The sequence below is a fragment of the Pagrus pagrus genome (genome assembly GCF_965226575.1).
Source record: "Pagrus pagrus genome assembly, chromosome: 12".
NCBI lineage: Eukaryota > Metazoa > Chordata > Actinopteri > Spariformes > Sparidae > Pagrus > Pagrus pagrus.
This window is the reverse complement of record NC_140196.1, coordinates 27,077,871-27,092,730: the sequence shown is the minus strand read 5'-3', so window position 1 is coordinate 27,092,730 and position 14,860 is coordinate 27,077,871. Positions and strand designations below refer to the sequence as shown.

Genomic DNA, 14,860 nt, shown 5'->3' with positions numbered 1-14,860 from the left:
CATATAGTTGTGTTTTTATGTGTATTTTTTCCTGTAGTAATTAAAAAAATAAGCCATTCAATATGGAATCCATCAGCTTTTTTTCTTAAAGTTCTCAATTAACTTAGATATTACATTATTTTATAAGTTATTTTAAAGTGTGTGGAGCAGCATTGCACAAAGAATTGTACAGTGTCTCTCATTTTCAAAAATAGACTGAATTTTAAAGAGACTTCCATGATTTTTACTTCTATTAAAATTCCGTCATAGACAATATTGAACATTGTCTTTATCCACATTTTTGTTGTTCGGTTGTTTATTTGTGTACAGAAAAACAGCAACAAAAAAAAAGAGGTGCAAAAATAGCTCTTTTATTCTGAAAAGATATGACGGGAAGTGTCAGTCGGTCTTCCGTTCGGTGGAAGATGTTCCTGAACGTGATGCAGGAAGCAGCTCGTGCTGGTGATCGGCTAGTGGCCCGTGTGTGACCGTGTGTGCTGCTGCTGCTGCTGCTGCGTGCTCAGACTGATCATGATGCTGGAGAGGAGCAGGTTGACGGTGGTGGCGGAGATCTTCTTCAGCAGGAGACACTCATCTACTGAGGAGGAGGAAACAGTCCACTGCCGCTGCTCCAGAGCCTTCGTACAGTGAGCATGTCTTTCCTACTGCACGCACTGACATGATGTGTGATGAACAGTACTGCAGAGTGTGTGGCTACATGAAGCTTCAGCAGCGTGTTTGTGTCTGTGTTCTCTGCCTGTGTCCAGGGACAGGGAGCTGTACCGCTCTGATAACAGACTGCTCTCCGTTGACCTGACAGTTCAAGGTAAGTGACACCGTTCAGGGTTCAGCATGCAGGCGGTACTGGGCAACACCACAGTGGTGTGGGTTCAGATCTGGTGTTATTTGAATCTCTCAGCTGGTACTGAGGTTCTCCAGTGACTGAATATACACACACGCACACACGTTGTGAGGTTGCATTGATATATGAAAGTATGATCCCATAAATAATACTTCCAGATGATGATGAAGAAGATGAGGATGAGGAAGAGGAGGTGTTGGATGAAGAGGCTCAACTGATGGCCAGCATGGGTCTGCCCCTGGCCTTTAGCTGCTCCTCTGCCAAGAGGAGAGCAGTAAGTTACTTTACCTTTATGAAAAGTAATCTGTAATGGATGGTCTGTTGTTTTTCCAGGCCAGTTCAGATGAAACCACGTCCTCCTCCATGAGACGAAAGACTCGACCACATATGACAGCAGAAGCAGTTTGGAAAGTTAGAGCCCAACCAATATTGTTTTTTCCCTATCCTGATACTGGGGAGTAAAAGCATTCTCATAATGATATATAAGCCCAAATTCACTTAAACACACATTTCTTTCAGTGAAACCTGACCCTCTAAAGGTCTGCACGGCCCCGCTGTCCTCAAATCCAGTGCCCCATATCACGATTTTTTCAAGCTACTGTAGCATCATATCACATGTACCCGAGCTTAGCGTGGTGTCCAATGGGAACCCCCCATTTGAGGCTTTCATCGTGAGGACATGGGTGTGGTTTCATCTAAACTCGGTTTGAAAAATGATAGGCACATTTCTGCTGCTGAATGAGCCTGTGTTTGGTCACGTGACAGAGGAGGAAGCCTGCCTCAGACTGGGTACCATCTGAAGAGGAGGAAGGTGAAGAAGATCTACAGGAAAACAAAGGTAATACAATCAAATTATTAGCACTATTATTATTATTGTTGTTGTTGTTGTTGTAATGGTGATGATGACTTGTGGTGTTGTTTGTCTTGCAAATTCTGACCTAGCTGAGATGAACGAGGTGAGTGATCCACTGGAGAAAGGAACAGGAGGGATCCAAGATACTGGCTGGGAAGCCTACTGGGGTAAGGAGGGAGGACATGAGGATTACTGTCAAGTACACATTCATGTACACTTGTACACATTCCTGTTCACTTGTACACTGCACAGTTGTACAGTTCAACCCAATGATGACATTTAAAGGTGCACTATGTAGTTTGTGGGATAAATGTTAATGAGTAGAGAAAGATTTTCACTGGCTGATTTTTTTTTTTCTGCCTAAACAAACTAAATAATCAAACTCTCTTTGTTTTCATGACTGAATAAACTGAATAAACAAACTGACCTTAAAGGACAACACACTTGCCACCTTTCTAGCTTCAAACAGTGTTCTGGGACCTTATTTTCCTCTGAGAACAGCTGGTTTATTCACTTATGGAGAAAAAGTTTGTATTATTACCTCATTAATATTGTAGATATTAAAATGATGAATTCAAAAAGAGTTTGAATTTCTTCTCCAAAACTACATAGTGCCCCTTTAATGTTTCCCCTCAATGGACTCCAGTTGTAAACATGTTTCAGACATTGTTCACTCAGATGGACAGAACACTAACCTAAGTGTTGTGTTGTGTCTTGTTTTGCATCATATGCGTTTCAGATATGCACCTCATTATGTAAATGTTTAGACATTTTTACATTCTGACTATTTTATATGTCAAACTGCTGTTTGACAGAACAGTCTTAAAGGATAAGTTCACCCAAAGTCACTCTGTCATTATCTACTCACCCTCATGCTGATGGAAAGTCAGGTGATGTTTTGTAGTCCATAAAACATTTCTGGAGCTTCACAGCAAGACAGCGTTGCAACTGAAGTAGCTGGAGACTTGTTTTAAAACATGAAAAACAACCACAGATGTACATGAAATGGCTCCACACGGCCCAGCTAGCATAACCCAAGTCTCCAGAAGCACAGAGAACCTAAATTGATTTAAAAAGACGTCATTTACACCCTCAACACTTGGTCGAGCTTGTGCACACACTTCAGACTGGGATGCAGGCTTACGCTTTTAGCTTAGGAGCTACAGTGAAGATTTCAGTTTATGAATAACGTCTTTTGAAATCAGCTTAGGTTTTCTGGGCTTCCATAGACTTGTATAATGCCAGACGAGCTGCTTGGAGCCATTTTAGGGTTTTTTTAGTTAACTAGTTCAGTTGTTTAGTAGAATCCTTCAGTGGTGTTTTCCTGTAAAGCTCCAACTTCCAACAGCATGAGGGTGAGTGGATAATGACTGGATTTTCATTTTTGGGAGAACTTAACCTTTAAAGGAAGTCTGGGGACTTTTTGGATTTTGTGATCTTACTGGAAAGCGCAAACTGGACAAGATGCATGCTGTGTGTAAACTCTGCCTCACACCAATTAAATACTTTGGAAACGCAACTCATTTTTGCAACCATGGCAGCCATTTTGACCCTAAGCTAACATCTGCAACCATAAAGAACACAGCAAACCCAGCAAATCAGATAAGAATTTAGGAGGTGGGGTCAATTTTTCTGTCTACTTCTGAGGAAAAATTTGAGGATTCAGAAAGATTTAAGAACACAGTTATGTTATGATGTGTAAAATGAAGAAGAAACATTTCAGATCCTACACTGTCTGTAGGTCAGCAACCAATCTTGGCGAATTTGTGTATTGACCGACCTCACCCCTCTGTACAAAGAGTCTCACTTCCTTACAGTGTATCCCCTTGTGTTGAGATGACAATCAGGTGGACTCATCAGAGGCTTGTTCACTTGCAGCCAGTGTTCACCTGTCGTCTTATCCTTTTAAAGAAGTCAGGACAAACCATTTAACACCTCAAATATTAAACATTGCTTCTCTGTTGTTGTGTATGTCCTGCAGCTCAACAGGGGGAAGCTCTGCTGTGGAGCAGCTGGCTGGAGAAACATCCACCGACTGCAGAAGATCCAGAAACAGTGACTGCTCCGTGGGATGACCCAGATACAAAGGCTCTCTGGGACGAACATTCCACAGAGACCTACTACTCCTACTGGGAGCAGTACTCATACTGGGTGGCACAGGGCTGGACCACTGACCAGTCTGTCTGTAATGGAAACACTGGAGAAGAAGCAGGAGCAGCGGGGGTGATGGGCAGAGGCACAGAAACACAGCCAGAGGAATGGATGGATGGACAGACTAGAGCTGAGAGCCGACAGAGTGAGGAAGTCGAGACTCTTCATGATGGTGTTGAGGTTTTGAATGATCAGTTTGGACAGAAGTGCACATTAGAAGCTGGTGGGAGCTCTGTGACCGACTCAGAGACAGACAAACAGTGTGTGACAGTGGCTGATGATCCCTCTGATGGTGGGACTGATCACAAGAGACCTGCTGCCTCCTCACAGCCAAACACAGCTGAACATGCAGGTAATAACTGTGTGTGGGTGTGAGTGTGTCTGCGTGTTACTGTCAACATTGCTACCAGAGGTGAGTAGATGCATCGTGACGCAGACGTGGAAGATCAGGAGTTTGCTGCCCACACAAAATGATAGCCTACCCATGTTGATTACTCGAGTTTCTGTCCTCGGCTGGACAATAAAGATGTGGCAAGTCTTAAAAATGCACCCAATATTTTGAAAGCAGACGTCAGGGGACATTTCAGATTTCATGAACTTACTGGAAAGCACAAACTGAGACGCAGGCGCATTCTGTGTGTAAAATCTGCCTCACAAAAATGTAATACTTTGTTAATGCAACAAATTTGAGGAACCATATTGGCCATTTTGACCCTGAGCTAACGTCCACAGCTGTAGAGAATACAGCAAACCAGCAAATCAGACAAGAATTGAGGAGGCGCAGCCACTTTCGCTGTGTAGTTCTGAGACAGGCGTGTGCAGCAGTGTCATGCGTGTGATGTTTGCTACATTCAGTGAGCGTCCTGTCTGAGCGCTGCGTTAAAAAATATATTTCTGTAGATTACAGCACACTTGTAATGCACTGCAGAAGGATTTACAGCGGGGTCCAAAACTCTGAGATTATACTGGAAATCTTTAAAGGGGCACTGTGTAGTTTTAGAGCAGAAATTCAAACTCAGAATTTTAATATTTACAATATTAATGAGATAATAAAACAAACTCAGAAATATGTATATTTCCAAGTGAATAAACCAGCTGTTCTAAGAGGAAAATAAGGTCCCAGAACACTGTTTGAAGCTACAAAGGTGGCAGGGTCCGCCACATATAAACAAAGTAAAACAGTATAAAGTGTGTTGTCCTTTAAGGTCAGTTTGTTTATTCAGTTTATTCAGTCATGAAAAGAGACGAAGAGAGTTTGATTATTTAGTTTGTTTAGGCAGAAAAAAAATCAGTCAGTGAGGATCTTTCTCACCTGATTCAAATTTCTTTCCCAAAACTACAGAGTGCTCCTTTAATATTTTTCAAACATTGTATATATTCTATATAACAGTTCTGATATGTAAAAATGAAGAAGATACATTTCAGATCCTACACTGTCTGTAGGTCAGCAACCAATTTAGGCAAATTTGTACAAAGAGTCTCATTTCCTTCATGTGTATCCTCTTGTGTTAAAGCATATGTTGAGATCACTCAGGTGGACTCATCAGAGGCTTGTTCACTTGCAGCCAGTGTTCACCTGTCAAATGTGTCATGCTTGTGTCCTTAGACAGGTATGGGAACTAGAGATTTGGAAATGCAAGCAGATGTAGGCCAGCAACTTACAGTCCGATCAGACACATTTTACATCAGCCTGAAACAAGAACTATCAACCAACCACTTAGATGTCCGTCCATAAAGAACACATCCGCCTCTTTTTTGCTTTTTTGTATGCCTGCAAATACAGTTAACCTTTGGTTAATCCTGATTTCGACTTATGTTGCAAAACTTGTGGTTCAGATGCCACCTTATTAAAACCAGCTGTCCTCAGGCCATATTCTTATGCAGAATCACATATATATAAGTGCACTTTATATCAATGCGTGTCTGGTGTGTGTTGTGCTGGTAAATATTTTGTATGTTTTGCCTCAGGTTCCCAGCAGGCTCCTGGCAGCTCTGACAGACAGAATGACTCAAGGAATAAAATGTCCAACAGAGAAGATGATGACGAAGAGGACAAACCCCCAGGAGGAGGAAATGCTAAAGTCAAACGCAGGTCAGTTTTTACTCTATACGTATTGAATGTCTAGAAATTCCAAGCTGAAATGTTTTTATTCAGTGTTTCCTTGTGGACGAAGGTGCAGAAGAGCATTATAGGGCCACTGTGAAAAATTTGAGATCTTTTTTTCTCAGAATTTTGAGTTTAAAGTCATAATTCTGACAGACTTCTAACTTTTTTGTGTGTCTGCAGTCATGAGCTGGATGTGGAGGAGAGCCCACAACTGACACCTGAGGAAGCTTGGAGTAAACTGGGACTCAAACGCAGCCGAGAACCTCTGTAAGTGGGATCTGTTCAAGCTGCTGTTTTTGTTTCAGTTCGGTTGTGAGTGCGTCCACAGGATTCGGTTACATTTGCATTCCTTTGGTCTCCAACAGAGGGCAGCGCAGGACACATTTTTCTGTCTGAGAGAACAGTAACGTACTCGACAGGCATCCCGTTTTTATCTCCAACAGTTAATGCAAGCTGAAGCACTGAGTCTGTCGCACAGTTGTAACGATGGTAGCAGCCTGCCTGTTTACCCCGATTGCAGACATGTACAGTGTAGATGATGTTGAAAAGGCATTGTTCTACGCACATATAGAATAAACAGGTATACATTTATTTTATATCTATGGCTATGCTCTCTCTCTCTCTCTTTAACTTTTAATTCCATGTTAATTAACAATAAATATAGTCTCTTTTGTTATACATTCATAACAATGACATCATCACTCTGAGGCAGCTGAGTCCAGTTGCCCGCGGGGACTAACTGCATCATCCAAGCTTGCAGCCCCAGTCAGCTGATTGGGCCCTTTAGCTCCATGGCTAGCTGAGCTACTTGCTAATAGCAGCTTGTCTCTACCGCTGAAGATGGCTACAGCAAAGAGTCTAGTGAGCAGCAGTAAGCAGTTATGCTGCCCCCTATAGTTTTGGAGCGGCCTTTGAATTCTTTAACCAGTGTAACACAGTATGCGTACTGTATAAAGTGTCATGTTGTTAACACATTGGAGCAGTGCTTACATAGTAAATGTCTCTGTGGATGATGTCCTTGTGTTTGGGTCTCAGGTTCACCAGTGTGTTAAGCTTTAGAGGCAGTGCTGGTCAGAAGCGTCAGAGGTGGACTAAGAGAACAGTCGGCAGCATCAGCAAACACACCAGGTTCACAGAGACGGGTGGAGATGACACCCAGCCACAGATAAGCACCACCCTCCACAAGGTACCTGCTGTAAAGTGTTTAAAGGTTTCCACTGTCTGAGACACCTGTAAGACTGGGGACAGAGGAAGGGAGGATTTTTTAACTGGGGGGAGGTTCTGACTCCTGAATTGATTGCTTGGAATGGACTTGACAGGTAAAGTTATCAGAACAGACTCACCTGAGCTGCCATGTTGGATATTCCCACCTTTTAAAGATGCAAAGACGATTCTCCAAACTGTACAGTCTTGAGTGTATAGTCAACCATAGTCAGTCAGAAATGGAAAATAGCATAAAAGACCTTGACTTTGTTTCACAGGTCCAAAGGTTCCTTGAAAAGAACCAGAGAGAGACACAGGTGACTCCATTTGAAGCAGGTGAGATGGGAGAAGGATGCAAACAGGAAGCTGAGGACAGGCCCCCATCTCTGGGAGAAATGACAGGTGAAGAGGTGAAGAGGGAGAGGACGGAGATGAAGAGTGCTGTGGAAGAAGAGAGTTCTGTTTCTCTGTACAGTTTAGACGCAGAAAGGAGGACGTGCACTCAGCCCAGCACCTCCTCCCACTCTGCTTTGTGGACTGTGGATAGTAAGAGTGACGAAGAGGAGGAGCAAGAGAAGGAGCAGCCTGGTAGACAGTTACCATGTGTAGAAATTCCCGAATTTCTCCTGCCAGATCCACCTGAAGGCAGCAGAGGTAAGTGTTGCATCTGTCAAATGATCCTGACATATTTTTGTTTGTAGAAATAATCCGAGGTGCGGTGCTGCTGGAGCGAGGCTCTGCCACTTTGTTTCATCCGAGTGAGGAAATAAAATGTTCACAGTTTGCATAATCCAGTTGAATGTTAGAACGTTAAAGTGATGAGTTGCTGAAAGTATTTAGTTTTAGGTTGTGTTTTGAATAAAGGCATCTTGTCATTAACAAGGCTGAACAGCTCTTCATGCGCAGCTCGTTACATTATGTGACATACATGTAGCGAGCTGCACACGTACAGTATCGTCCTGTTATTCAGTGTGTGTGAGGGCCGAGGGGCTGAATCACCGACACTACAACAACTAACTGAGAGTTACAGCGCTGAATATGAAATAAAAATTCATAATTCTGAGATAAACAAGTTGAAATTCTGAAATGAAAGTTAAAAGGTCAAAAGGTCATTCATTTGATATAAAATGTCAACATTAAACTAATATTTTTGACTTTCTAACTCAGAATTATGACTTTGTGTCTCATATTCATTAATTCTTATCTCATAATTATGTTCTATTATTATTATTATATTTATATTTATATATTATATATATGATATTTATTATATCAATCTTTGGTCTTTAACTGGCAGAAATGGGCTTCCACAGGATGGATCATATCAGGATAATCAATAAGTCATGTATGCATGAGAGAGAAGTCCTAGTCATCTGGGTCATTGTGCTGCTGACGATGTTTTTCTAATTCATATGTAATGCTGCTCCTTCTAGTAGGCCTATGTGTAACCTCAGTATCTATGAAATCCTGACTACAGCCCTGCATGCAAGAAAATGTTCCAACTTAGAAGATGCAGATAGTGTTTGTGAATTAATTCTTTCAGCCCAGTTTATAGCCAGCTAACGTGAACTAGTACAGATGAAGGCAGCAAAACATCCTTTCATTTTTTGGAATAGCAAAAAAAGGTAAAAGTTCAGAATCTTGTTGTTTAAAAATAAAGTGCGTGCGTCTTATATGCGCTCCGTTACTTAAACAAATAGCAGTACACCCCTGATAATAATACAGTCCTCGTGAAACTTGAGACAGTCCTATAATGAAGAATATGTATGTGTGTAGAACAGAGAAGAAAAGATGGAAAGAAAACAAAGAAGAAGAACAAGCGAGGGAGGAAGCAGCAGGTCCCGGCTGAGATGGCAGCTGAACCGGAGCTGGCGAAATACTGGGCTCAACGCTACAGACTCTTCTCTCTCTTCGATGAAGGGATAAAGCTGGACCGAGGTCAGTCTGCACTCTGCATCCACTAACAGAGAATTCACTCTGTTGTTATCAGCACCATCAGCAAATATATTGAATAAAAATGTCCAGCTCCATAAATAAAGAGGCTGTGGTTAAAGCCAGGTTTCCAGCTGTACTGCTACTGAGCCACAAGAAGAATTAGATGTCAGATTTCTTCCGACATTAGCATGAGCAAGTTCAGGCCGAGAATGTGTGTAGAATCTCCAGTTTTGGACGATTCTCATGCAGTTGAAGCAGATGAATGAGTCTTAGTGGGACAGAAGGTGGAATACGTATTCCATTTGCTCTCCTTAATATATTATATGTATTTAGTCTTTATGTTTGTGTTCTAGTACTTTTGAAATTATTGTACCTTTTTCCTTATTTCAAATATTATACCTCACCACAATGTACTTACACATGTGTAAGTACATCAGCTAGAGAAAAAAATGAAAGCGTTCTCTGTGGGTTTGAAACAACCTTACAGCTCCCTCCTAGAAGATTACAGACTTCATCCATCTGACTTGACAATGCAGGCAATTTAGAATTTCTTGGATTGTGTCTCTCACACACACATTACTAACATGTTTTTGTGTTTCAGAGGGCTGGTTCTCTGTGACACCAGAGAGGATCGCTGAGCACATCGCTCTCAGGGTGGAGCACAGCTTCTCTGATTCTCAGCTGGTCATTGACGCCTTCTGCGGTGTGGGAGGAAACGCCATCCAGTTCGCCCTCACTGGAAAGAGAGGTGAACCTGGTTAACTGAGTTAACAATATACACTCACTAGCCTCATTATTAGGTACACCATGCTAGTACGGGATTGGACCCTTTTGGCTTAAGCCTTTAATTCCTTGTGGCATTCAACAAACATCCCTCAGATTTTGGTCCATATTGACATGATTTTTGTTGGGTTGCTTTTTACATCTACCAAAATCTAACGGAGAGTCAGATTGTACAGGGAAGCTAAAAATCCTCTAACAGCTGTATGCTCGTCGATAGGTATATTGAACACTGAACCTGATGAGGCCAAGCCTTACTGATTACTGTAGAAAACACAACTATTATAAACAGAATATTTAATGGAGAAAATGGCTTGGTATTTTACATAGTTTCCTTATGAATCAGAAGCTCCATTAGCTGTGCAGCTAGTTGGTTCATTTAGCAGCTATAGTTAGCGGTTCTACCAGCTAGCTGAACGTGCTCAGACTTTTTAACCTCTAGCACAGGAACTTCAGACTGCCTGGAGAAGGTTTTTCAGGCCCAGGGCAGGGGGGGAACCAAATGGAGAGGATTAGCTAATAGGACCACAAACTGCATGGCTAACTGAGCTAACTATCTAACAGCGTGGCTAATGTTACAGTTAGCAGCAATTAACAGTTACTTTTAGCAATAAGTAAAGCTACCTGTCAATCAGGAAACTTAGTAAACCACCAAGCGGTCAGGCAGAGCAGCCAGAGAACATCAGAGGGAAAACCAGAGCATAATTTCCTCATTAAGTATGATCCAGATCAGAATCCGGGTCGGGTCTGAGCAGGTGAATGGACGTGTCCCTGTACCTGGAACAGATGACTGAACTCAAAAAACTGTTAATCTGGAGAAACAGATGTACTATTGTGTTCCTTCTGCATGACAGTGACAGTGGTGTTTAGCATTATGATAAGAAATGGTATCCTGTAGGGAGCATGTATAAAGAAAATGGAATGGGCCCAAGGTGCTCCCCTGAGGAACTCCGTAGAAGTCAAATGTGATACAAAACTTACATGTGAAGACTTCAAATTGACATTCAAGCCTCTGAACTGCCCCCAAATTTAAATGTTTTGTTTGTTTTAACTCTGATGAGCTGTCCAGTGAGTCTTCATGCAGGATTAGCAGTGTCAAAGTCCCTGTACATACATACATATATGACACAGAGGTAAAAACGGTGTAATCACTGTCTCTTTCTTCTGCTGGCTCTCAGTCCTGGCCATTGACATCGATCCGGTGCGGTTGGACTTGGCGCGGCACAATGCTACAGTTTACCGCGTTGCTGACCGAATCGACTTTGTGCAAGGAGACTTCCTTCAGCTGGCACCCCGTCTCCGCGGTGATGTGGTCTTCCTGTCTCCACCGTGGGGAGGGCCTGACTACCTGACCGCTGAAGTGTTTGACATCAAGACCATGATGGAACCTGATGGATATCCTTTCATGTTATTTTAAAATATATACAGTACTGTAAATCATGTTCTTTCATTGGGCAGAAAAATAATATGTCAGTGAATCCCACAAAAGTTGCGTTGTTGTATTTACACACATTTCATTTCAGTACTTGTAGCATTGTTGCACATGTTCAAGCTTCTCTCAACATCATATATCTAGACAAAATTTCCACTTGTACATGAAATACTGAAGTGTTACTGGGCACATTATCCTTACATTAGATAGGGTAAGCCCTTATATATCGAACACTCCATGAGCTCTCCTGTAGCACTGTGTTTCTATGAAATAATGGTTTTCATCTTTAACAGTAGACACATTTGAGATTTTCCGCCTGGCCAAGCTGATATCAGACAACATAGTTTACTTTCTGCCTCGCAATGCTGACATGGATCAGGTCTGTATGTTCATTGTGTTTGTGTGTGGGTGCATGAGTGGTGAACAGGACATAAGTTATTGCACGAGAACACTAACATCATTTACTCTGCTATAGGCTTTCTGTCTGTTAAACATTAAAGGTGATCGAACACACAATTTTGTAAAATTGTACAAAACTGTTAGAACTGAATAGACCTGTAGGCAGGAATACAGGGGTCAACGCCCACAGTGGAACTCTAATTTGTTATGATGGTGGATTTGTATATCTAATTTGCTGACAGAAGATCAATTCATTGAACTAATGGTCAAAATGTGTTGTATATCATATTCACACGGCGCCCATTTTCCTCTGACATCACGCTCAGGGAAGGAAGCCTAAGTGTCGGGGACATACATGTGAATATGGTCTACAGTACTAGCTACTGTAAAATGTTAACCACAATTGATATGGTCACATACTGAATTGGCTGATTTATTTTGGTTACATTTGGAGAATGTACCGGTACATACATTGCACCGGTAATGAATTGGAAAATACTGTATTACGGAGATGGGGACGGAGAATCTAGAGTAGATTGAGAATTGGTGTCCCAAATGTGAGGTCATCTACTGTCATAGTCATAGTCAAAGAATCTGAAAAATATATTAACAGGTTCCAAAAAGGTTTAGTGTAAACGGAATGGGTAGATGGGAATGGCTATGAAAGCATGTTCTGTGGTTTCACCTTTTTAAAGTTTGGATCACGGAATCAGTTTCAGTAATATTTGAAAATAATACTACCATTACTACTACTACTAATTCTGATATCTATTCTGGTCTGGTTTAACAATATTAACCAACAGTTTGAGGGACTGGAACAACACCTGTCTGACAATATATGATCTCCGTGTTAATCTCTCAACAGGTAGCCTCTCTGGCTGGTCCAGGAGGAAAGGTGGAGGTGGAGCAGAACTTGCTCAACAACAAGCTGAAGACTGTGACTGCGTACTTTGGCAGCTTGATAAAGTCTGACAGTGAATGAATGACAAATGAATCTTCATCCACTATATGAGAAAGGAGCAGAAGTTTCTATTGGGCCTAACGGGCTATACTCACCTTCTCCCACCTTCACTTCCTTTGAATTACAATAAGCACCATTCAAGTACCAACAAGTACAACAATTGGATTTACATTTGCATTTTATGCAGAAGGCTGGAGTTCTGAGAGTTTTACTATTGATTTATATTTTTTATCCTATTTTTATTGTACATTAGCACTAATAAATGTTTTTCAGAACGTTAAATGTGTGGTGTCATCTTGTCAACAACACAGCTTCATTACATTATTCAGTGTAGTTTCAGGCCTGGTCAAGTTAAGTAACAACAGAATGTGGTTAATCTTGGATCACATGATGAGAAGCCACCTTAGATGAACTGTGCGGCTTCACATTATTGTCGTACAGAATCTTAGCCTGAATGGATCAAACACAGTTAAACACTTTGTTACTTTAGTGAATATGTTATCCAGTGCTTGAATTAAAGCCCTGGTTTCACAGTGGTACTTCACTGTGGTGCCCACCCTGTCTTTCGTTTATGGCATTTCAGGTCAGATTTAAATTTAGTAACTTCATTAAAAATAACATGCTGTCTGAATCATGTTGTAGCAAAATGTAAAAAATCTCTGTGATGTGCAAACTTTTTCATACAATAGTTTGGTAACAGTTGCAGTGAATTTGAATATGTTTTTTATCTCAGTCTAGCAGCTGACATGATGAGATTGGGATCAGTTGGTAGAGTGAGTGCTCCATGTACAGAGGCTTTCAATCTTTCCCCCTTTTCTGTCATAATATCTGACTGTCAGTTTCATAATAAAGGCACCAAAAGGCCAAAATATATTAAAAACCCACTACATTTCATTACATTGTAACAGGTCAAAAAGCTTCAACCCACCCCTTCCAAAGACTCTTTGTTTCGCCCGATAAATCCTAAAAACCTCAGGGGGTTTGGTGGTCTTCACATTCCCTTTGCTCACCAGTCATGGCTCTATACAGCTTGTTCAGTGTAATCTAAGTCTCAGAAAGTTCCCAAATTGATTTGAAAAATTATTTACAGTCCAAACAGGGTGTGTGCTCACACCTTTAACTTAGAGGCTACATTGAAGATGTATCTCAGCACCTACAGAAGAATTTCAGTCTTAACAAGTGTGTAAATGAAGTCTTTTAAAATCCATGTGTGATCCTGAGCTGTGTGGAGCCAACATATGTTTTGTTTGAATGCTGTATTTCTATTTTTAAGTGTAAATGTATTATCATCTAACTTGCTCAAGGGTACCACTGGTATTGACCAATTTGTTGTCTCTTGGAGAGCAACATAACAGTGGTGAGCCTAGAACTTACCAATCAATTTCTGAACTTCTGAGTTTAGGTACAATGTATCTGATCTGTTCTCAAGAGTTTTGTAACTGCGTAAATATATCTTATCTATCTAAAAAAAAAAGGATTTTAACTGAGCGGGTAGTATCTACTAGTATCTAGTACCTAACCCTAACCCTAGTATCTAGAAGTATCATATAAACTGCTTCACTTATGGTCCCTACAACTTGTTATATTGCTCACCTTAACACCCTCCACCACACACACCGCAGCAAATGCTTGTCTCTTTCATGCTAACCTCAAAATGTAGCCAGAAAGGTGATCAGGCCCTTTGCTTTCAGGGCTGCTCGACTGTAGAATGAGCAACCTGTGGAGACCAGGGCAGCAGGGACAGTTTAATTTTTAATATTTGTTAAAAATTAACTTGCACAAATGTGCTCTGAAGTGATTCTTTTATGGTTTTACTATTTTATCCTGTATTGCCAAGTGTTTAAGTTATATCAAATAGAATATTGTTTATTATAGATCATGCAGGCAAAAAGATGCATGTTGCAAAGCCAGCTGCAGGTCAATATCCAGCAAAGTGTCCCATTGTCTCTAGATGAGTGTATTATCATCTGATCACAAATGCTGTAACACGACAGACTCTAATCAGCACGTATTCTTCTGTGGCAGATATACAGTAGATTTAGTTTCTTACAGGAAGTCTTGTCACTGGAAGTACACAATGTCATTTTCTGTTTTAACCAATTATCCAGTTAGTTCACTTCCACCAGTATTACAGAAGAGGACTGGGGCCACTTAAAAACAAAAAGAAAAAAAGTTCTGACTTATTTTCAGAATTCTGA

The 14,860-nt window shown here is 41.1% G+C and overlaps 1 protein-coding gene across 1 annotated transcript; it reads left to right on the top strand.

Moving 5' to 3' along the window:
• Positions 1–405: 405 nt before the first annotated feature.
• On the top strand, positions 406–12,944 carry tgs1 (trimethylguanosine synthase 1). The gene is made up of 15 exons (XM_084369061.1): positions 406–626; positions 747–805; positions 1,000–1,115; positions 1,607–1,679; positions 1,784–1,861; positions 3,676–4,197; positions 5,814–5,937; positions 6,133–6,219; positions 6,988–7,138; positions 7,434–7,809; positions 8,932–9,093; positions 9,692–9,838; positions 11,049–11,267; positions 11,605–11,681; positions 12,567–12,944. The coding sequence occupies exons 1-15, from the start codon at positions 511–513 to the stop codon at positions 12,681–12,683; spliced, it is 2,424 nt and encodes an 807-aa protein (XP_084225187.1). The 5' UTR covers positions 406–510; the 3' UTR covers positions 12,684–12,944.
• The last annotated feature ends 1,916 nt before the right edge of the window (positions 12,945–14,860 follow it).